The sequence below is a fragment of the Harpia harpyja genome, chromosome 2 (assembly GCF_026419915.1).
Source record: "Harpia harpyja isolate bHarHar1 chromosome 2, bHarHar1 primary haplotype, whole genome shotgun sequence".
NCBI lineage: Eukaryota > Metazoa > Chordata > Aves > Accipitriformes > Accipitridae > Harpia > Harpia harpyja.
Genome location: NC_068941.1, coordinates 32,693,306 through 32,717,788, shown reverse-complemented (window position 1 = coordinate 32,717,788; position 24,483 = coordinate 32,693,306). Strand labels below are relative to the sequence as shown.

Genomic DNA, 24,483 nt, shown 5'->3' with positions numbered 1-24,483 from the left:
AAGCTGCAGAAGAATTTTGCAACACAGCAATGCAACACTGAAGGATGGAATGAACAGTGACAAGAGGATTTGCATGGGATACCAAGATTCTCCCCAAACCATCCCAAACACACACTCTGGGGCCATTTCTTGAAAGTTGAAGTAATCTATCTCACTTTTATATAATCAATATATTTTTGGAACCATGTACCAGTAAATCATTGTCATACAATGTGCAGTCAGTCAACCATAGTCTATTATCAATTAATTATCAATCAAAACCATGAATATTCCTGTCACCTCAAAGTAAATAAATGAATAAATAAATAAATCAATCTGAGAAGTTCATGCACAGCTGCCACATGTTGAATACCACCAGCACAATACACAGAGGAAAAGACGTGACTGGATACATACCACTTAATAGTGCCTCCATCAGCTTTTTTATGAAGCAAAGCTTTCCAGTATTCATGGGTGGATTTAATAATTTCAACAGCAAAATCCTAGTTTACATCAAGGAAAAGTTTTATGAATTAAAATGTTATTAAGCAGAAAAAAAGCCACAGAACTAGTTTATTAAAACATACTGTTTCACGTGCTATTTTAAGGGGCCTCCTTCAAGGTCTCATTAAATTTCTGGAAAATATAACACCCTTTTTATGAAAAGAAACAAACTTCACTATCTGTCAAATACACTGGCAACACATTCAGGACTTTCCCTCAGTCTGCAGCCAGAAAACATGAAGGTTGAAGGAAAAAAATTACATCAGCACTAGATGCTAAGCAGACACCTACAGCTGTAGAAAACTGTACCAGGTCCTAAATGGGACAAAGTGTGCAAGCTATGACTCCTCCGTTACACGTGCACATCAGGGTCAGAGTTAAGGTTTCCCCTCTAGTGGAAAAATTTGCATTTACTTCATTAATTGCCTAATCATATACTTAAGCATTTGCAACAATGTAACATGTCAGCTGCTTAACAGTTTTTGTTTGTTTAAAACCAAAGTAATATTGGGGGCGGGGTGGGGATTAAAATGCTTCAAAAAAATAAAGTAAAATAAGCCCTCAGTGTCCAGATGACGATATCTAGACTGGCTTGCAAAAAGCTGCCAACAGAACATTCACATTTCCTAACAAGGAGTGACCTGGCAAAATGCCACTGGAACATTGTGAACTTCACCAGAGCTGCTGGAGCACAGCCACGGCTGCCTCACCACATCCTGGGTCTCTAGAAATGCTTGAGAATTATTCAAGTGCTCCAAACCAGCTATCTCGGGGCATTCAGTGCCTCAAGCCTGAACTCCAATGGCCTGACAGGGATATACCATTAAACTGTTGCTACAGAGCAACACTCTGCTTTACAGAGGAGGAAAATCTCCAAGAGCAGTTCCTGGGAGAACAAGGGAATGATCAGGTTATCAAGCCTTACAGCTCTACATTTGATTGATTTAAAAGACAGTTTTAGTGCAGAGGGGAGTCAGGGCATCTCTTTAACCAGACAAAACATGCAAAGTTGCCTGTGCTGGTTAGAAGGCATTTTATAACTTTGATAGCACACTGCAAGGCTGAACTAGCTGACACATGGACATCACTCATTAGGAACCTGTGATTCTTTGCCAAAAATAGTCTACAGAGAGCGTGCAATACATGATTTGCAAAGCTCTCTTACTCAAATCATACCCAATTTCCTCTGGTAAAATCCAGGTATTTTCTTCAGCAAGGTCTATTCCCAGGTCTACTCTCCTTTCAAACACTGGCCATTTTTACTGTAGGTAGTTTAAAATGCCATTCATTTTTTTCTAAAAAAGGGAAAAATATTTTTTCGGCCTTCAAGCCAAACACAGTTCAAATGTTTTTACATAGAATTACCAGGAAAAAGTATACCTTGAGCAAACACCAAATATGAAAAAATCTGCAACCCACTGTCTGTCAAACTGCATAGCCTTAAAAAAAAAGTAAGGAAAATTTATCAACCAGGACTGAGAAAATATCTGAAAAGGCAATCCATTCATTTCTCTGACAAGGAGAATGAAAATGCTGTGAAAAAAACCCTACAAACACACAGATGCATGTGTAAGTCTCGTCAGGATTAGGACTGAATGGTTTTTTGCAGACTTCCTTTAATAACCCATGCATTCTCCCTGAATAAAATGGAAGGCAGCAAACATTATTTATTCCTAGCCTAATAAATTGTATTCAAAGATCCCTTGTATAAGAATTCTTATTGTTAAACCTCCTCCTTTACAATTCCAAAAATTCTGGATATATTAAAAGAGGCCACAGGACTGAACAATGTATCTTTAATTTTGAATTATCTTCACCTTGTCTTTAAATTCTCCATTAAAAGCGAACTGATTTTCCGGTTTACCATCAGGGACTTTATAGAATCGGAACCAGTCAACCGTAGCCTCAAGGTAACCTGGTTTGTGCCTCTTGACATCATCAATATCTGTAGGTTTGGAAAAAAAAAAAAAAAAAAAAAAAAAGGACTGGTCATTTTACTTTCAGTTTTTGTAACATTCATTTTTTAAAGTCTCATAAAGGATCTGCAAGCAATTTGATTTCACTGAGCACTTTCAAAGTCATTGGGGAACTCCACTTTATTACATTAGTTGCCCACAGTTGATATCTTATGATTTCACAACCACACTAAACAGGTAAAACAGTTGCCTCCTGCCCTTCTTTAATTAAGACCCAAAGGGACAATGAATAAAAGGACCATACCTGTGACAGGAGAGGAAGAAAATTCCCTATTTACAGGCTTTCATCTCAGTAGGTACCCCTTGCAATACTTAGATTATTCAGTGAGGTAATTTTTTTCCTGAGCAACTGCAGGGACTACAGGCATTTTTTGATAATGAAAGAATAGCTAGTAAAAACAATTTCAACACATGGATTTTTAAACCAGCACCTCAAAACAAATACAGGCTTGACTTCTCAAAGCTACATTAAAGGCATCCCTTTGCTCACATTACTTCCAAATTCAGCCCATTAGATACAAGACAGACACATGCCAGGAGCACTAAACACTAACTCTACTGATAACCCCATGATATCTGTATACTCACAGTGATAAGCCAATTCTACCTTTACCTCTATAATCCTACCGTGCAAAGATGGAACAGGACACAAAGAGGAATGCTTGCCATTTGCAGGACACCCTTAGGAGGCAGAGATGAACAGTGCCACAGTGGGTACAGAGAGGTTAAACAGTCACACAGTAATTCCGCTTGAGGGATATACTGCTATAGCAAAGATGCGGTTCATGATCTTAAACGTTTACTTCTGCTGTGCATATCAAATTTTACCAGGTTGTCCTGCGAGACTACCATCACTCCTGTCATTTGCAATGAGGTGGTCCTATCAGCCCCTTGGCAAATTAACTCTCTGTCAATATGTTTATATGGAAAAGCCTTCAATGCAATTCTAATTGATTTTGATACAATAAAGGATTTTGTCCTTTCCAGAAGCCAGGTACTTCTGGTAGCTGGTATAATCCTTCTCTTTCCATCTATATCCCTCCTACAGTCACTTCTGATGGAAATGGGAGCTGACTTTTTATTGCTGTGCTTTGCACACAGTCTTCCAGCTATTTCATAACCTCAGTCTGCCCAGGCCACCTTCCATGGTGTTATTCTCCTTCTCTAGTGTTTTGCAAGTCACTTGCTCATTTCTGCCTTCCTGATTGCCTCTTGCTCTCTCTCCATACTGCTTGGCTACTTCATTCTCTTCTCCCATAGGTACACCTCACTCACTGACATCTCCTGTTTGGCAGTGATTCCTGATGGATACTCTTCTGTCTATCCAGTCCTATAAAACAGATCTTCAGAGTTGCTTAGTCCACAGAATTGACACCTAGTCATGTGCTTTCCATCTTTAAGTGCCTAAATGTCTTTTTAAAATCTAGTCTGTGAACCTGAACAAAGACATTCAAGTATTTCTAAAGAGAACAGTAGGAGAAGAGAAAAAGTGCTGTGCTACAGACCATTCAATTCTCTGTAGACCACCAAGAGAGATGACATGTCGACTAACTATGAGACCAAACCTATGTGAGAAGATATGCTGAGTGTCCATAGGCATCTGATAGATGCCACTTTCAAATTCCAATGGATCACACACTACCCAAAGAATAAAACATAAAACTTTGAAGAACCCTATGTAAATTTTTGCTTCTGCATGCACTTAATAGGGCTATGTGTTTATGGACTTGGAGTAAAATACATTTTGAATTTGGCTGCTGGCCATCTGCCTGCAGAAGATTAGGGAGTTTCATTGGCAGAATCCCAGAAAAAAGCAAGGGCACATAAGGCTGTGCTAGAGGCAGGTCTTCTAGCTGGAATACATGTTTAAGAGTACAAGAAGCCTTTCCCTGGGGTGGGTGAGACCAACCAAGAAGGAATGATTTATAAAAGGGTGGGGTCTTGGTGGGAGGCAGGATGCTTCATTTGGGCACTAATAAAACTGCAGCACCAATTCAATCAGTTTCAGGGCCCCAGCGTATCATCCTGTTCTCTACAAACAAGGGAACATCCCTCCTCCCATCTTGAGCCTTTGTCATCTCCTCTTCTTGTGAGGTTTGAACTCACAATTTCTAATACTTGTTTTTTGAAGACACAGTATCTCCTCAAGTCTGTAAAGCAAACCAGGCTGCTGCAGCAATTTCCTTGGCTCCCAGCAGTGGATGAACTCTAGATCTCCATCTTCGGACACTACTTAAATTCAAGCATACTTTCTCAGACTGCTGCTCCTTTTTTCTGGTTCCTGTTCCAGCAAAATTCTCTCCTAACTCTGCTTTTCCATTCCTCCTACTTGGTTATTTGCCTCCCATTCCTATAAAAACTGTTTACCAAAAGTGCTTTACTGTCTACTGACACTTGGGCCCTTCTCCACCTGTTGCTTCTTATTTATAGGCTTTGTTTGTATTTCTTTAAAGGACTCAAATATTAGAATAGGCTTTGGGGCAGGCTTTCATTACCTCCTTAAGATAAGGATGACCATCTTCATGGATAGAATCATCTCTCTGAATTCCACACTCACTCTACTGGAAAATACCTTGCCTAGGTAAAATGACTACACAGAATCAGGCTACAGCATTATATGGCCCCTAAAGTACTGGCTGCTGTATACTCTGGTTTTGAGGACTTAAGAAGGGGGACAGTGGTTGCTTTTATTTTCTTGGTTCCTTGCAAGTTACACTCCTTCATCCCCATGCTTCACTTCACTATTTTTTGTTATGAAAGACAGCTACTAGGCAACAAATGAAGCTTAAATGGTTGAAGAAAAAAAAAAAAACAAACCAACAACATCATCTGTATTATAATAGGAGTTGGTGGCAAGCAGCAGGAAAAAGTGCAATGGCGCAACCAAAAAAAAAAAAGAAAGAAAAAAGATCCTGTTGCTGTGGAGTCAGCACATAGCACAAAATATAAGGAAAACAGCAGCTCTCGCATCACTCAACAACTACCTCTTCAGTTCATTAAAAGGTGCCATAGAAAAGCTTGAAAGACAGCTTGTCCTTCACTTTGAAATCCAAACAGCATCTTTGGGTTATCAGGGGGAGAAGGAGAAAAGTATACTCAGAAAACAGAGGAGTAAGCAAAGAAAGGTAAAAGAAAAGATCACAGTAAGCAGTACAGTGATTTACTGCACTAATATCTATAAAAGCTAGCTGCATATTCTAATTAAAAAAGAAAAAAAAAAAACAACTTACATGTCCTTTCTGCAGCAGATACTGTTAGACATTTTTTTCTGACCCTGAGTGCTTACCTTCCCTTAGAGCTATGTACTCACACTGGTGTCAAAAGGGGCCGAGCAAGTACAGGAGTAGCAAGCATGTACCAGGCCTAATGTGGTTTCATCTCTGCAAGCAAGCCCTGCTCAGAGTTGACAGAGCAGAAAGGTCAGGCTCCTGCAGGTACATTATCACCACGTACCCACTGGTGGCAATTTCCTTATACTGCCTACATACAACCATAGGTCCCATTTTTCTGGGCACCAAAGTTAAGCACCAAGGATTAAAAAGAGATGGCTAATCACATTAAGGGTTGCAGTTTAGTCTCAATAAGGAAAATCTCCAGAGGTTGGCACAAACAATTGCTATTAGCTCTCTGTCAAGGGAGAAAGCCAATGCAAATGCAGATCCCCATTCTATCTGGCTTTACAAAAGAGAGCAACAAAAGCATTTGTACAAAACTACCATTTTTAGTACAACAGATGCTGCTTCTTGCAAGCAAAGCTAAAACAACATGCTTGCAGCAAGCCTTCTAAACAAGGTCTGTGGGAAGAGAGGACATATGTTTTTAATAACATCTTATAAACATTTACAGGAAGCAGCAGCTACATTCCATATAAAGGCATTTGGTGTATTTTGTGCAGCATGGTGTGAGGGGGTAGGAGGGGAGCCTCAGTACAGATAATTAATTTCTTTATATTGAATGCTTACACAAATCCACAACAGAAGTTTTCAGGGCCTCTGCTGCTTCTCTGCATATAAATACACTCACATGCAAGGGTCTATAACAATATATGGTACAAAGTATGCAATATGCTTTGTTTTTACCATTTAGGGTTTGATCACTTAACTCAAAAAGCCAATCTTGAGTTGCATACTGGAAAAGAAGCATGGCAACATAGCACAGTTAACTGTACCAGTGCCAGCAAAGGGTAGTGCAACAAAGCCGGCAGACATCACCAACTGCTGTTGAATATATCCAGGCATCTTTCCATGAGCATGAGCGAAAAACAGCTGCTAAGATTCCAGGCTGGTAAATCACCTCCAAAATGCCATCCAGCATACATGATTTGTCCAATTTGCTCAGGGAAGGTAAGATGACCTTTTCAAAGTCAGACTTCTCATAAGCTGCTTCAAACACACTTCCTGCTTCAACTGCCAGTGATTTTCAAAACCTCTTGTCCAACATGAAGATGCCATATACATTTAGACCAAATTACAGCACAAAAATATCACTCACCCTTTCCGAGCCCAACCTTGTAAAGCACATCAGATATGTGAATTCCAATATATTAAATTCAATCCAAATTATGAGATAAGCAGTTAAGCAGCCTTTCCACTCCAAGTATTTGCTGCTTCTCCTGGCTAGTATTTTACAAAAAACAAACAAACAACAACAACAAAAAAAAGCAGACAGGCCTATTACATCTCCAAGATTTAGTGTTTCCGTGTATGGGGAGCTTTTAGGCCCTTCCCAGACTTGCTTGGTCTGAAGTTGCTTTGCTGGTCCACTAATGGCCATCTGCCTAGCAACTGCCTGAGCAGAAAGACAACACAGTGGTTTTCAGGTAGCCACAGACAGATCTTATTGAAATAAGATTAATCTTAAGATGTCCAGTTTTAGTGTAAAAGAAACTCACATACAGACACCTGACATATCATGACACATCATCTGACATACAGCTTGGATTTGGAGTGAGATTGTCCCCATGCCCACCAGTATTAAGTGCTATAATTTCAAACAGATTACCTTCCAAAATCAGTCCAAAAAGACACTAAGCCCCTGCTATTTCCATTAATGACACAGTTCCGAGTTGAATAGCTGCTAAGCATTCCTTATCATTCCTGGGTATTGTCACTATAAACTAGAGTTTCTCATTGCTCTGTGTGAAAGAGAGTGTTCTAGGCAGGGTTTCCAATTTAAACCAGTATTTATCAATAAATGCCTGCAGGACACAGTACAGTGGAGTGCTATGAATAAACAATGAGAACTGCTCAGAAGTTAGGACTGCTCAGTTTTAAGTTCTGTGAAGTCTCAGAAAAATCAATTGCACTTACGAGAACGATCACAATCCCAGAAGGAGAATATACAGAGTACCTGGGGTGTGCTTAAAGCAGCAAGAGGAGTTAACACACTGCACGGGCTCAGGATGGGGTTTGCAAGTAATCACCACTCTGGTGTCTCGGAATTATCTTTTCCAAATGTTCACTGGGGGATGTGCACATACTGAGCTGAAAGCAAATGTGATGATTCTCAGTCCAATTTGAAATGTTTAGCAAATGATACAAAAAAGGACTGGACAGACTTAGAAGGCAACACTTAGCCTCATCTTTTCCTAGGATGCCACCACTGTAACACAGCAGCATGTCAATTATTGAGGGAGATACCGGTTTTATCTGTAGCTGCTATCCCTTTATGCTGAAATAATTAACAACTTTGGGAAGGGGAAAAAACAAGTATAAAAGGACATATTGTATTGCCTACTCCAACAGTTTTGTTTGTTTTTTGCGACTGAAGAAGGATTGCTGTTACACACTGCAAGCTAGTCATGTTTTGTGAAAGCAGATGGGGGCTTTTTTTTTTCCCCCCTTTTACTTTCCTTTTGTAAATTCTGGACTGCAACTCCAATCCCAAAGGGAAATCATAATAAACTGGATAAATATTTCTGCACTTCTCTGAACCTCAGAAGGACAGTTCTCTTCTTGAGGTTTTGCACCTATTCTCTGATAAGAAAGGATGCACACAGAAATCAACTACAGGTGATGGTTTGCCCATTTCCCCCCCCCCCTTTTAAAACAAGACTAAAACTCTTACTCCCCTCCCAAATGAACTAAAGCTGTAACACAGCTGACAAATCAGTCATTACCTGAAAAAACAAAACAGAGGGCTTTCAAATAGAGCTGCTTAACCTAATGGCATAAATTGTCCCAGTTTTGCCCCTACTTAGCAGACTCCTTTTACATTCTCTCACCCACTTTTGTGATTAAACTCTCTCAGAAATTGTTAAGGAAAAAAGGTAAGAGTTAAACAGAAGAGTGTATAGAAATAAAGTGCTAATTACTTGTCTTTTAACTACTGACACTTATATCACATTTCACTACACATTATAGAGAGGTTTAAATTGATACTAACATTTAACAGCAAACTATTACTTACTATTTCCTTAAGCTGAACTTCTTAATCTCTAACTGTCAAAGTAGTTAGAGTGTCATAAACACTATGTAGTAATTCATCTGCCCAATGATTTTAATCAGCATCAACCCAAGAGTTTCCTTTTCCTCATCTCCTCTTCTCCCCTTCTTTCCCCACAAGCCAAGTATTCTCCACGTGAAAGCAACCTGCAAGAAAACTGAGAATGAAGGGCCAGTCCAGTGATATACTTACTTTACATTCAGAAACCAGGAAAAAGCCTCAATGGCCAAGAAACATAATTCCTTAAAAAGCTACTGGATAGCCCTATTCCTACAGAAAGGCCACTCTCTGCGTTGGTGCTCCCTACCAACAAAGAGCAGGCTCTGATCATACATACCTGATGGTATATATGGTTTTTGATCTCATAACAATCACTAACTTTTAGACAAACCTCCTCACTTAATTGTCATGATTCCTAGTAACACTGCATTTGAGGAAGTGAACCTCCATTTATCCAGAGAAAAGCTGCACTTTACCTGTGCTGTAAAAACCTAACTCCCTGCAGTTTTAACACGTCTGTATCATCTTCTTATTGAACAGTCTGCAAGCAGAATTACACCTCGTGCTATTCACATAGACACATTGCAGTACTTGAATTCCATTTGGATACGAGAAGCATGGTCACAAAGAGGACAAGTCTGGACAGGATATTTCCCCCTGCACAGCTAGTCATCATCAAGGCTGAAAGTAGGGTGAGCAGCATTAGCAGTTTCCTTTACAAGTTTTCAAGCTAACAGGTGAAACCTAATCATTCATACTAGGCAACAAACCCTGGAAGTAACCCAGTTACAAGTGACTGAACACTGGAAATGTACAGCCCTTTTCAGAATGCAACACAATGCCTGCAAATATAAAAGGAACAAACACTTTCAACAAGGAAAACAGCAGCATGCTACATAATCCGAGTGGGTAAATATGCACTATTACACAGGAGATAAGCCTGTAATTTTAAGAGGTCACTTTCTAAGGCAGTTGTGTTTCAGAAGTCAAGAGACTTTCTGCATGACAGGTCCTCTTGAAAATCCAAGTGAACCTTTCCAAAAGCTTAGTGTGAAAGCACATATGCCCTTCTTAAAGGAAGCACCTGATTTAAACAACAACAACAACAAAAAGTCTTGCCTTTCTGCTGTCTTGCCTCTTCTTGTCCTGGGTGGTCTAAACTCAGGTACCATTCTACTGTGCAAGCTGCTGACAAAACTTGCATTAAGAAAGATAAAAATACTTGCCATGGATTTTCTGAGCTTCTGGGTCATCCACACTGATAGCAATTATCTTCCAATCTGTCTCTCCTTCATCAACAAGAGCTAAAACACCCAAGACCTTCACCTGAACAATCTCACCAGAAGAACGAATCTGAAACAGAACATAACCTTACAAAGATTTGGAAAACACTACAGAGAATTTCTCTTTTACCTTACAGACAAAATAGTTTTACTACATTTTTGACCAGCAGCTAACAGAATTGCAAGATAGATCTGTAAATGCAGTACACATCTATTTAACATTATTAGCCTTTCTCCCACCATTGCTATTCTTCAACCCTCAATTCTCCAGTCAGTATTTACTTAAGTAGACAACAAGCTAGAACATTTTTCCTTTTCTACCCTACTTCCCCCACACCTTCTTGATCTTCACCCCAAAGTGCAAGTCAAAGTATCTCATACTAATTTTTTAACTCTTTCCTGCATCTTAATGCTCTGCTTTCTCAACTCTTGGTCTTTATCTATGTCTTTCTGTTCCTTCCTCTAGACTCCAATATACACATATAAACACACACCCCTTCCCCAGAAATATCAGCACAACCGTTTTTTGCATTTTCTTGGGAACCTTGTCCCTATCAGCTAATGTTCCCTTTACAACTCTTTCTAGATCCCTTGAAATTCAGCTTTAGGTTCCTTTCCTCAAATAAAACCACCTTCACTGAGGTCACCAATTAAATTTCCCCTTACCTAAAATACCCCAAGAGACCCCTCTTTCAAACTCATCCATTTCATAACCCCATCTTTGATACCACGGAGGACTGCTCCATTCTTTGCAGCCTCCAGATATGTCGAATTTTCCTTCAGTGAGCTAAACCCTTCCCCTATACCTACTAATAGTGTTTGCTGCACCTCTTTTTCATCCATCCACACTGTATCTCATAACCCTGCAACAGGTTCCTGTCTTCTCCTCTACAGGAGAGGGATCTACTTCTGTTCGAACCTATGAGAAAAGTCAAACCTACCTCCTTTGTGGGTCTGACCTTGTAATTTTATGTGCATGACACTGCCATACCTCCTCATCTTTCAGAAACCTATTCCTAGCTCCAGTACTGCTAACAGGGGGAAAAAGAAAGAAATCTTTTCTTTCCCTAAAAATCTTAACCCCCTCCTCCTTCACCCAAAACTCACTGTCCAGCCACAGAACATCAGGGTGGTGTTCTCTTATTTTCCCTTTTATCCAGTACAGAGACTTTACCAAATTCTGCTTTTTTTTCTCCTTTTTAAAAAACACCATTTCCTTACCTAGACCCTCCTCAGATCCTCTACTCCTACTTTTGTCATCACCTGAGACTACTACCATGTTTTCTTGTTTTCCATATGCCCTTCTCTTCCAATAGTTGTTACCAAATCATTAAATTAACCCTAATAAATTAAATTAATGCTGATGAAGACAAACCTTTGAACCTATTTCACAAACATCAATAGGATCATTATCCCCACAACATCCTGTAATGTTATCTGTATGGTTTGGATCTTCCCAGGTCTGTCAAAGGAAAGAGAATTATCAGTTACCAGCTGATCTGCAATTACAATTCATCTAACCACTAAATTATTAGGGTTAATAAAAACACCAATAAAAACATCAGCTTTCTGAGAACAGGCTTGCTTAATGGGAAAAGAAAAAACAAACAAACAAACAGCCACTGGACTGAGGTTGACTGACTCATCCTCATACTCAGGACAAGTAACATGAGGATTACTGAGAACACAGTAACAAAAATATTAACTGCATCTGTGACTCAGATACACTTTATCAAATTGCAGTGATTAAGGCATCAGAGGACCCTGAATATGTATTTTTCTGGTTACTAGTAGTTGTGGGATTAAGCTAGGACATCCTACAACTACATTCTTATTATACTCTTTAAATACCATGGCACTAACCTAAGTTGCTTTCAAAAACATCTAGGCTTTGAGCTAACCAAGCTCCTAGGTATGGGTTTGTCTGCACTCAATTAGCTTTTTAAAGTTTTTAGATCTAGGTATGAAATACTTCTGAGTATTTTGAGATGCGTTCATTCCCAAGAACAGCTAACAGTTTTAAGACCAAAGAAGCTTCTCCAGGAGGCAAGTTCAAATCCCTGCTCTGAGCTCTATACAAACAAGGAATCATAGCCAAGTTATACTAATTTAATTACTAGACCAGTACTTGTTTTGTCTCTTACTGGCTAGTAATGAGTAACTCATTCTGAAGTTGAGAAGTTTTCCTGGTAAGAATTTTGAGTCCAATGAAGTTTTGTTGAAAAAGTGTTACAAAACTTTTTTTCCAAGGACCTATACTGTTAGCTCCTGCTGTCCATGGTCAAACTTCCACCTCAAACTTGTTCTTGAGAACAAGCAAATGGTCAGGTGTTTAGGTAGCAGAATCACTACCAAAAAAATTGCTGAAGTGGCATCAAGAGAAGATTTCAACTTAAAATTTGTTTTTCCAATACTCTTCCAAAGTGCTTTTTATTTCAGGCTGCATTATACCAGTATTATTCTCCTGCCCAGCTGCACCCCTCCACCTGTAGGTTAGAAGGAAAGCTCACTAGGAATGGTATTGTTCTCTGGACAGCACAGCAACTCCTGCAATAATGGTAGTCCTACTGTCATTTTTTTCTTCTCTGTTCCACAGTATAAAACAGCAGCCACAAATACATATCTAAGCCATATACTAGAGTTGAACTTCTGGCAACTGCTAATCCTGATGAGAAGTCCTCTTGTGATAATGGAGACACTGAATGGATTTTGTTTGTTACAGCTGCTAGCAGGAATCTGGAGTATCATCTAGTCTTCAAACAATTGGAGGTGTAATGATCCAACTGGTATTTTAAAGTTATTACAGAAAATAAAAATGACAATTATCTCCAGCCCTCTCTGACTCACAAGGTAACAAGGTAAGCTGAACACTTCTCCTGGGGAAAGTGTCATCAGTCCAAATAATGCACTTTGTGCAGGAAAATATTCAAATGTTTAATTTTGGCTTTGTACTAAGGCACACACAAATTTCAAAACATTAAATGGAATTGCTGGTTCCCAACTATACCTGCTTGGAAACCTTGTCTACTGAGACTGCTAACTGGATAAGAACTTCATTGCTATACTCCAGCACCTGCCTGGTATCTCCTCCTCAGGGATCAAATACCTAAGCAGATTTCCGGGAGTAAACTTTCATTGCTTATGCAGTTAAGTGTAAAGAAAAAAAAATTACTCTTTTCTAGCTCCATCATGTTCTTCCGTACTAATTTAAGTCCAACATGTTATTCATAGAAATGAAAAGTTTAAAACTTTTACAAGGAGCAATACTGTTAGCTCCTGCTGTCCATGGTCAAATCTCCTCCAAATGAAAAGTTTAAAACTTTTTATTCATTTCATGATTTTCATAATTGAATTTTATTCAATTCTCATTACACTGAGAATTTCAGCCATTAGTTGGGCTTTTTCAAGGCTCAAAGTTTTGAATGTGTCATGATCAGTAAAGTCTCACAGTTCAGAGAAAAGTTACCTAAGGCAGTTGAGGTTTAATCTAAAAAAGAGCAGCCCTTGTGTTCCTCTTTGTTAAAGATATTAAGAAATCCCAATTAAAATTTATGCTGCAATACATGAAAATCCTAAATTAGTTTTTTAAAAAATGCCTTGTTTAAGCAGAAAAGGGCTACTTGACAAAATATTCTTTAATGGCAGACCACAACAGTTTAATTCTGTCACTACAGTACAGAGATGGAGACTAAAGATTCAAGATTTCTTGACCATTTAACTCCTTCCTGAAACACAGCACATATTTACACCTACACCCAAATTCTGATCAAAATTTATGGACACTATAAAGCTCAACATAAAAAAAATCCTAATTTACAAATGCATCAAAGGGAAACATTCCTCTTGCAACTGATTTGCATTCAGGCAGTACCCAAGATTTACAAGGCAATTTACACAGAAGACAGAAAACTTTCACCATTATAACAAAAATGTTACCTGTGGGAGGGCACCATAATTCCATATATAACCCTTGTGAGGAAAGATATTTGCCACATATCGAAGCTTGCCTTTCTTTATATCTTGTTTAATGGGATTCAACGGCTCCTCAGTGGCAATCTAAGCAGATCATGAAAGACACAGAGAGAGAGAGAGAATGGTAAAATGGAAAGCAATTCATTCTGTGCCCAACCAGTTAGAAAGATCCATCTGGGAGCATGTGCTTGTGGTTTGAGAATTATTAAAATTATGATGGCCTCACTCTAAATCTCAAGGGTCATGTTCAAAAAGCAGCTTATTAAGGTTTTAAATAATGTTGTGGAGTATGCAAGAAAAAAATTAATCTAGAAGAGAAAGTCATAAATTTATAAAGGAGACTGTCATGATCAAACATAAATACTGAAAGGAACTTAAGTTAGAAGCTCTTGCACTTTATAATACAAGTTCAACAGACATGCAAATGGTGGCACAAGTTCTTCTGACAACAGGGGCTTTGTCAGCAACAGGGGAAGTGTTTCACCTTCTCACCCTCTGTTCATTGCTCTCCTATTGCATACATCCCTTCTCTCCACCACCTCTCAGCATACAAATGCTTTTTAGTAGGCACAAGTTCTGCCTAGTCATCAAATGCCAACTTACCGCAGATTTGGAACAAATTAAGCTAGCATAGAAGGCATTCTTATTCCCAAAGAAGCACTCATAGAAGGACTGAACTAATTAAAGCTGAACAGTTTATTATTGTCATCATCCTCCCCAAAACCTCAAATACAAACCCACTGCCATATGAGTTACCTACCACGCATCAACTAATTCACTGTCACCATCCTTTTGACACTCCACACCACAATCCAATCCATGTTAGCTTGCCTCATTCACCTTACACACATTCACCTGAATGGTGTCACATTTGTTACAGGCTCAAGTGGTTACACTGGCTCAGGCAGTACATAGTTTGTATGCATAAGCACACAGCCCTTAGTCCATACTCATTTTATAACATTCTTATAATTTACCTAAAGCACCACCACCAAAGCCATCCCAAAGGAATTCCACCTTTTTGAACCACACCAAACTATCAATAGCATGCACTGATTCCACAAGTAAAATCTCCCCAAGAGCTGAGATCAAGGTTCACACATTTCTGGTTTCACACTTGGTTCTACCTGCTTCTGGTCATAACTTAACAGTGAAGACCTCGAATATGCCACCTGGGACTTTGACCAAAGTGGAGCTCAACAATGCTTTTTCTTGATGTAAACCAGGACAAAGAGGAGTAACTGACAACAGCAGACAAAAGTCTCATGAAAAGCACCTTCAGTAAAATCAAGGGAAGAACAACAGAAGTACAACAAACTGATGAGCAGGAGATCTGGCACTGGCGATCTAACAGTGGGAAACATTCATCCTAAGGCAAGGTTTAATTTCCTACAGTCTCCATTCCATGTGAGGGAATCTCAGCACGGAGATGCAGACAAGACCTGGTATTAGCACCTTACCACAGTCTGGACTGAAGGACTTGCCAGGACACAATGGCAAGGCAAGACAACTGCCTTAACAATTAATGCAGGAAATTTCAAATACATTAAGAGTTCAGATTAGAGAACTACATCTGGTCTCCTCTATCAAGCCAGAAAAGTCTAAACCCACCAATTTCTGAACCTAACAGGACAGCAAAGTTTTATACCCTTGACATAATGTGCAGAGAAGAGGGGAGGGAGAGCAACCTGAGCTTTACACAACGAGTTCAAATAGCGTTGCCAAAGGGAAACTCTGCAAAAGAGAACTCAGCTTCCACAATAAATCATCATCTTAAAATACAAGGTAAATATCCAAGGTAACCCTGCTTACAACTGTGGTGGTAAACACAGTTCAAGTGATTTTCCAGCATCAGGGAAAGGAGAAAACAAAATTCTGAAATAACAGGCAGCGAAGGTTCTTTGGTGTTACGTTAAATAATCAAAATAGTTAACAGCTCAACCACCAACGTCTTTAAAAGCATCCAGGAAGCATACCTAAAATTAATACAAATGTTCAGGAAGACAGGACATATCCTGGTGAGATCTGTTGTTTCACAAACACTACAGATGAAGCATTACTCAGCTTCTATATTGTAACTGCAGAGGAACAACCCACCAGGCTCTACTTTTAAAATGTCTCCCTACAGGAGTACATACTTTCAATCAGTGAGGTGCCCAAGTATTTTTTTTGTCACAAGGAAATGCTTTTTCATTTGCAACTCCATTTGTCAGGATTTGGCCTAGCACACTGTAGAGCAGAAATGAAAGGAATTAAATCCTGAGTGAAATGCTCTATGAGCAAGCAGGAGTAAGACTAAATATTGGACAATGTCCTGCAAGCCATTACTCTAGGACGCTATTGCAGGTATGCTGCACTCTGCAGTCAGAGGACTGTCAAGATGCAGTACTCACCCGCAGAAGGGAAACAAAATTAGAACTTCAACACTTTTTATAATCACAAGGAAAGTGTCTGAACGTGCAACTTCAAATTAATTTTTTAACAGAGAAAATTTTATGTGTAAAGAGTAATCCACACTCTGATTAAACTCTGACTACTGGAAGCCACTGCACTGTCATAACTTTCATAAATAGCTATATAATCAAAGTATTTTTCTTAATTACCTCCATTTTTGCATTTGTCCAACGAGGCACTTCTACAATCATATTAAACAGGACCTAAAACAAAAAACAATGACAGAACTGAAAATAAAATCCACTTTATTAGTATTTTACAATAAGACAAATTCTATTCTCTGTATTCAGCAGCAACATATATCACATCTCTCTGTTCCAGCTGCTTTTACGTTAAGTACAATTTGTTTAGTTCCGCACAATGATATTCAACCTCCTTGGTTCATCCTTTCCCCACCCCACCCCTTTGAGAATACGAACAGCTACAAGTAGTGGAAATCCACATGATGTTTTTTATTCCCGTTATCAATATTATTCTTCACAAAATGTTCAGGAAGTCCATGGAATGGTTTGCCACAAGGCAGTGGTTCAGTCTACTAGTCAAAGAGGACTGGATGTTTCTATAGGACAGAGTTAGCTTCCCTCAAGCAATGGAAAGGACAGTGTTTTGGTTTTTTCCCCCTGAGGATTTATTTCTTCAGGCCCTCCTTTTTTGCCGCATTCATTTTTTTAAAAATCCATGCAAATTCAACAACCATTGACATTTCTGATTCTCAGTCAAATCTGGCTGAAGTGAGGCAAAATGAATCCAAAAAGTGATGGCAGAGGAAGGACATCGACACAGACACCTCATGTTTGCATTAGCCTTCTTCCTAATAGAAACAAAGTGAAAGTTGTTTTAAGAAGGAGGGTGTAGGGAGAATAAACCTAAAACATGTAAACTTTCATGCCTTTAGAAGAAAAATAAGTAATCTACGCCCTTCTTACTGAGGAGGTTAAAGTGACATTTTCCAAAGATAAAAAAATCTGTGTAACTGCCATAAGGTCTCTTCTTCTGAAGCTGTCAGAGTTAAGCACCACCAAGGAGTAGAGCATTAATCGAAATGGGTAACTAGACGAAACCACCCAGCAATATCTACAACCTATTTTCTCCTAGATTACTAAAATAACCCCCAAATATCACATTGCTTGGGACGTCTCTTCATAGCCAAACAAAACTTGCATTGGTATTAAAAAATTACAACAGTTCAGGAAGGACAAAATATGTTTTTGCAGAAATTTGTAGAAAAAAAAAATATAAAGTTAAACCAACTGAAGACTTGCACTAACTCTTTAACTACACTGCAGTTAAGGCTGCAGCGGACTCTTAAATATTTGTATTTTTGCTCCTTCTATCCTGCAGCTGCAACAAACAAATACCATTACCGGGGTCAATGCCACAGCCTGATTAAAGTAATTCCAATGGTTCTATGCTCTGCTCCTCCCAAACAAACCTGGAACATGGAAAGCAAGAAAGCAAAGGATAAACCCAGCTGTCACTCGGCATTTCTCCCATGAGATATCACAAGCTATGCACAATCCTGACAGCAAATTCCCAGTAAATTTAAATTAAATTCGCCATCCATAAGTACTGTGCCAATATTGCAATCAGTGGCATGTCAGATGGAATCACTTTTCCTGATCAGGTCATAACCAAATAAAACAAGAAAAAAAAAACCAAAAAGAGAAAGGTGCTTCAGATCAGTTCCATAAGGTACACCTTATGTATGTAAGAACGGCTGAAACAGAGAAGTAAACAGAAAGAGAGCTCAAAAAGATGTCAACACTAAGGAAGCAGACAGAACAAAGCAACATACATGCAGCAGCAGGTAAGGGAAGGGTTGGAAGAGAGCCAAATAAAGTCTGCACATCCATCTGGGAACACCTGGAAAAAAGAAATGCACAGCATGAAAGCCAGTGCTGACAAGAAACTCTTAGGGAACTGCCAAGCAGGTCAAAGAATTGTTCTGACTGGTAGCTACAGGCAGAAAACCTACAAACTACTCTTGGAATTATACACAATGTCTACCCCTCCACCACAATCCTGTATTTTTGTTGTTTAGATGCCACTGTACATTTTCCTGACCATGTCTAACACAATGGCTTCAGCAGCCTGTAAACCTTGGTTTGAGCTTTAATTGGTCAAGAGTTATTCCAGGTCTTCACCAAAACAACTCTCAGGACTGGACAACAACTGGACTGAAATGAATATAATGCTGCTCTCAAAAACAAAAAAAATCACTTGGATTTAACTCAGCTCTAAGACCAGGCCTCTATAACCTGTGGTATCAGTCAAATGTGACTTGTCATGAGTGTTAAATATGACAGCCTGACAGATTAATTTGTATGCAAAAGAATCCCTGAAAGTACTCTCTCTAATGCAAAGCTGCCACAAGCATTTACAAGAGATCAATAACTTCATGCAGTGCTTACAATTAAAAATAAAACCTTTTATTTATAGGGCAATCACATTTTCACAGTGATGAGACAGGATTCACTGGTGTGGAAAGGAGAGCACATACTAGATAGTTTGATAGAAAGAGAGCAAGAAGCATACTCCTCTGGTTTTTTAGGAGTTTTTTTTCCTCCTCTCTCCCATCTCATTTCCCTCCTTGCCTAAATATCACCCGGGAATTTTTCCATCACTCTTATTTTCCCAGACCAAGCACCTATTCCTTCTGACCACTTGAATGTTCTCCCCCATCCCTTGCTGCAAAACCATCCCTGCCTCAGCTGCAAACAGAAATGCAAGTGTCAGACACCACCTGTCTTCACAGATTACCATCTGCATATGCCATTCAGTGGTTAGTTTTGGATGGTGAATGCATCTGGTAATTGATATTTTTATCTTTATTTTAAATCAGTGAAACAAAAAATTCCACCTCACCAAACCCCCAAGTGAGCACTTCTACCCCCTCAAGCAATGGTGAAGATTGTTTCAACAGCCCATTTGACTCACCTTCCCAGTGAAAGAAAAAGATCTCTCATGAAATGAAAACTATTGCTCTGGAAAGTTTACCATTTAACAGCCTTAGTATGACAGCAGTCAACTAGTCTGCTTATGAGATGCTGCTTGCTGCAGTCTAGATTTAATCCAACTCTGCAAACGCCTAATGTCGAAGGGACTCCACTTCATGACAGCAGACTGTACAACAGGCCAGATGGAGTAGTTCCTACAGGCTAGCCTCATGCCAACTCTGCTGGCTGACAGTTTCTTCAGAAGGAGTGTCCTGGAGCACGCAAGAAAAGAGGAGGAAACAGTTTCCTAGATTCAGAAAAAGGGACAGAACCCATCTGCTAGGGGAAGTGACCTGACAGAGCCCAGAGAGACTTTCAACACAGCGTATTACATAGCTTGTTTGACTTTGGGTTAATGTGAACAAAAGACAGACATTTGTAGTTATGGTCTATTATACCTTGAAGGGGGGCAGAGGGAGGAATCCATTTGCTCACAGAAGTCAAAAGTGCATTTCCTAATTTCTAAAACCGAATACGAAAATCAGCAGAAGATTACATCAGAAGAAATAACCAGTATGTCTAAATGATATCCTTTATTTCCTAAGAACTACATGCTAAGTACATTACATGGGAACTCACATAGGATGTAAATAAGTGTTTGCTTTATTGGGGTGTTTTCTTTAACCCTGCTTGGCAACTTACTGCATTCCATTTCAGTTGAGCATAATTTTTAATGTATCGTGATACCGGTTTTGCTGAGACAAGCAAAAAGGTCTCTCTCTTACACAGAGAACAGGAACAGTTTTTGGTTTTTGAAATAAGAAAAACACAGAAAGATAAAAAGGCATACAAATCTACTTCAACATATTCATACAGCAAGGGTTGAGAAAAGCAAGGAAATACAGACTGTTGTACCCAGGTAAACTGTGAGTCAACGTTCTCTCCACTAAGACTGATGGCCAAAAATAACTGCTAGCTCTGGCTGCACAGATTCTTATAGAAGATAATGCATTTTGATCAGGGTTTGTTATTACAAACCTCAATATCACAGGAAGAAAAAAAAAAATTAAGCACATTTCTGGCACTATTTTTACAACCTGCCCTTCTGGACTTCCATACACCCTTCTCAGAAACAATTCTTCCTTACCTAACTTTCCCTTTCCTGTTCAACTGTTTCCTTTCCCAGTCTTCCCAAGTTCCTTAGCTGGTGCATTTAAGGGGAAGGTTTTGAATAGGTATGATTCTGCCCAAGGGCTGCAAGACTTAATGTTAAACTCTGAAGGTTCAGCTAATTTGAAGCAGAAGTGGAGCAACCTATGCAGACTGATGGAAGTGACAAAACAAGAGAGATAGAGGAACAGAAATTCAGTATAATTTCATAAAATGACAAACATCACCACTTTTTAAGGCCTGACTGCCATTCACCACCACGCTTGCATGACAGGGAGAAGAGATACGCTAAAGCTTACAGTTACTTGTGTTGTTTTTATAGTAAGAGTGCTTAAAAAAAAAAATCTGAAAGCATTAGAGGGCAACATTTGGGGGCTGCTGACCCTTCCACACTGAGAAGCTCTGAGCTCACAAGACAGACAGAAGAAAAAGCAGCTATCATTTCCATTTCTTTTCTGTCTGCTCATTTGCAATCTTGCAGGGATTCTCATCAGCCATCAACTGAACATGGTAGCATGCACCTGAGGACTAATGAGAATGAAAAAGATGAGCTGCAGTCTAGCAGCAGCATGAACAAAGGATGATGTTTAAAAGGAAAAAAAGAAAAAAAAAAAAGGAAAAAAAGGAGAAGGAAAATAAGGACTGTCATGAAATACACCCAGAAATAAATGGAGAGGGGCTTGCTTATAAAACGAGCACTGGTGTTATAAGCATTCCCAATGTAACGCTTGCTACAAGGTATTTGCCAATGAAAACAACAAACCAGATGCCAGCAACATCTGGAGCAAATATACTGTATCTAAATGAGAAGTCAATGGAACTTTTCCAATATAAATTAACACGCCACACAGCAAAAAAGGAATGCAGTGCCCAGCATAAAAACAAAGTGCCTGCAGCCTCTTCATAGTGTACCTCCCTCACGTTATAGTGAAAAGGGAATCACGAACACTACCTAAGTTTTTACCCACAGGTATCCCAAAAGTGGTGTCAGGCATATTCTCTGATAAACTAGTTACTGGACACATTCACCTGCAAAACTAGTCAGTGTACAACCATGACATGAATGAAAATGAAACACTGACTTTTCTCAAGTTTAAGGAACCATCAATTTGAAGTTAAGCTTGATCAAATCACTGATGCAACTTTCTCAGTAAACCAACTCTACTCCAGTAGATTTTAACTGGACCACTGAGTGAAGATTACTTCTATTCTCAGTATTTGTTAATCTATAAGAACACAAAGCAAGGCTTGCAGCTATTGGACACATCCACAGAAAAAGTCTGGGCAAGTTCAAGCATCAGGATGAAGGCTTCACTGATAATCTAAAATTTGGAACACACAAGTCCCTGAACACACATAATGGACACACTACAGCCCAGGTTACATATACCAAAAAAATGTCTAACGTGACCAAAGAAGGTTACAGAGGCTGTAGTTAAGACAGAATACAAAGTCAGTACAAAGTTTGCACCTGTACTGCACTGAAAATGATGACAGCTTTTCCTTTCTTATGAAACGTACTGACTTTATCATAAGACAACTCTGACACCAATTTTGAACACTGTTCCAAGCGTGAGGCCTTCTATAAGAGAACCTATTCAGACTGCATGACCACTCTGATGACCCCTTATATCTCACCTGACTAGTTCATTTATCAGAAGTTTTTGCCTGACAGAAGCAATTCAACTGAAGTCCACAAGGGCATTCCAGCACTGTGCAACCCACGGGATGCAAAAAAACAAAAGCTGTCTTGTTTCTTTCTTTGTATTTTTTTTTTCAAATGCTCTTATGGGTGTCTGCAAGTTAGAGGACTACAATCTCTACATGCTTGGACAGACTCCTTACCAAGGCCAACATTTTAAATAAAACTTTGTATTTAAGAACACCTGAGTCCTCTGAATGACACAACATGTGAATACTTTACCAAAGACATACAATGACAAGTAGATTAGAAACCCTTTCACTACAGCGGGGAAGCAACATGTCACATTTGTCTTGAAAAGAAAACAGTGACCTCTTCAAACATTCTTCCTGCTAGACATGGAAGACGATATTCAACAATCAGGCTCTGACAGTTTTGACTGTAACCACAGTGGGAACACCCACTCTTCCAGACAAGAGATGTGAAACTTTTGATACCTTCCACAGAGATTTACTTAGGCAGGAGTAGATTCCAAGTGCTTGCAATGCTTAAGACAAAGCAGAGGTTCAGACTGCAAGCTGGTAATAATTTTGAGACTGAAGCTGAATATGATTTCTTTCAGCATAGTTTCTCCCTCAAAATAACTTCTCTCTAGTCTTCAAAGAGCCAAAAAACATCTGTGACAGCAAAAAGATCAGTTGTCAACAGTGGCTGCAAAGCTAAATTTAACTGAGATTTGGGAAGGTCTAAAATGTTAAAAAAAATGGCTGCACTGCTGAGAACAGTTCATACAGAAACACCACAGCGTTTCCCTTAGAACTACAAGCTGAGACTGCAAAACAGCTAAGAGACTTGTACAATGTGCATTCCCCTATCCCATGAACGTTGAAAGCTGAAACTCCTCTATTTTGAGACCGTCTTTTCTGGCATCAGGAATGCCAAGAACAATTTAAAGTAGATTAGACTGAAGAGACTCATGCAGAATTATCTTCATTTTCCACAGCTGAACTGCCATCTGATGAACACCAGTTCAGCATAATTTAACACACACTCTTAAAAGGGCTTGCCCTTGTCGAGAGTAACAAATAACTGCCACACTAAAAGCACAAGTTTTTAAGATGCCACTGTGTTTCCAGGGCAAAAGGAACAATCACCTTTGAATCCTGGACAAATTCAGTGCAAGGATCAACTGAACACCAGGTACCAATAGTAGCCTTTGCATCCCTAGACAAGAGTAAGGAGTACAGCACTTCAAAGGTCTTCAGAAATCAGTACATGGCATTAAATTCCTCATTTTCCCTTTATCCCTTGATTAAGCTCTGCAGAGCACAAGGCATGCATTTCTCACCAAGCCAAGGTGAGGAGAGCTGCTGAAGAGCCCAGTGTAAGAAGAAACTGCTTTCCTGAAGACAAAGATCCCTCTATATTCTCTCTTATCCCCAACCCCCAAAGATGATGATGAGAAAGGGTTTTCTAAATGATTTGCATTCTCACATTTCAACATCTAAGTAAAGACCAAGCATGTTTGGAAAGCCTCTAGCCTGCACATTTGCTTGCTTACTTGCATCAGAAGCCCACAAAGACTGCAATGTACATTTGCCTTTGCTCATTTTCTGTAGTTCTATTAAACCACAGTCCAGAGCGCTCTCACAGCAGGAGTTACGTGAAGCAGCTCTGGAGCTGGCTACACTGGCCCAAAAAGCAAGAGCTGCTCAACCTCACTGGCATTTTTCCCCCCTGCTCCATGGGCTGATCCAGAGATCAGAAAAAAGGGTACTACAAACGTGGTTTTCAACAAACTATCATGCTTCCCACTACACAGACAAATGCAGTTTTGAACAGTTTTAGACACTGCATAAACAAGCTTTGCATCTTTGCATCTTTGCAGCCAGCTGGTATTGTCACAGTATTCATAAGCAAGTAAGAAACAGAATACTTGACTTCCAGCAAGAGCAGTAATTAAGAATTCATGTTGAAAGACAATGATTTTTGAGAAAGGCTACTGGCACATACTCTTTCTCCTCGAGAGTTCATCTCTCAGGCTTGATTCTACATCTACTAAATAGTACTTAAATGGGCATCAAGCAACAGGAAATCTAAAAAGCGTTACCTAGGCATTGTAG

General features: G+C 39.3%; 1 protein-coding gene across 1 annotated transcript in view; it reads right to left on the bottom strand.

Annotated features, from left to right (window-relative positions):
- PPA2 (inorganic pyrophosphatase 2) overlaps positions 1-24,483 on the bottom strand; it is a 38,799-nt gene that overhangs the window by 9,593 nt on the left and 4,723 nt on the right. The window contains exons 4-9 of the mRNA XM_052775125.1: positions 16,762-16,815; positions 14,123-14,242; positions 11,562-11,648; positions 10,130-10,256; positions 2,301-2,428; positions 397-482 (exon numbers count right to left, since the gene is read on the bottom strand). Of these exons, the coding sequence (XP_052631085.1) occupies positions 397-482; positions 2,301-2,428; positions 10,130-10,256; positions 11,562-11,648; positions 14,123-14,242; positions 16,762-16,815 (602 nt within the window). The remainder of the gene's footprint in view (positions 1-396; positions 483-2,300; positions 2,429-10,129; positions 10,257-11,561; positions 11,649-14,122; positions 14,243-16,761; positions 16,816-24,483) is intronic.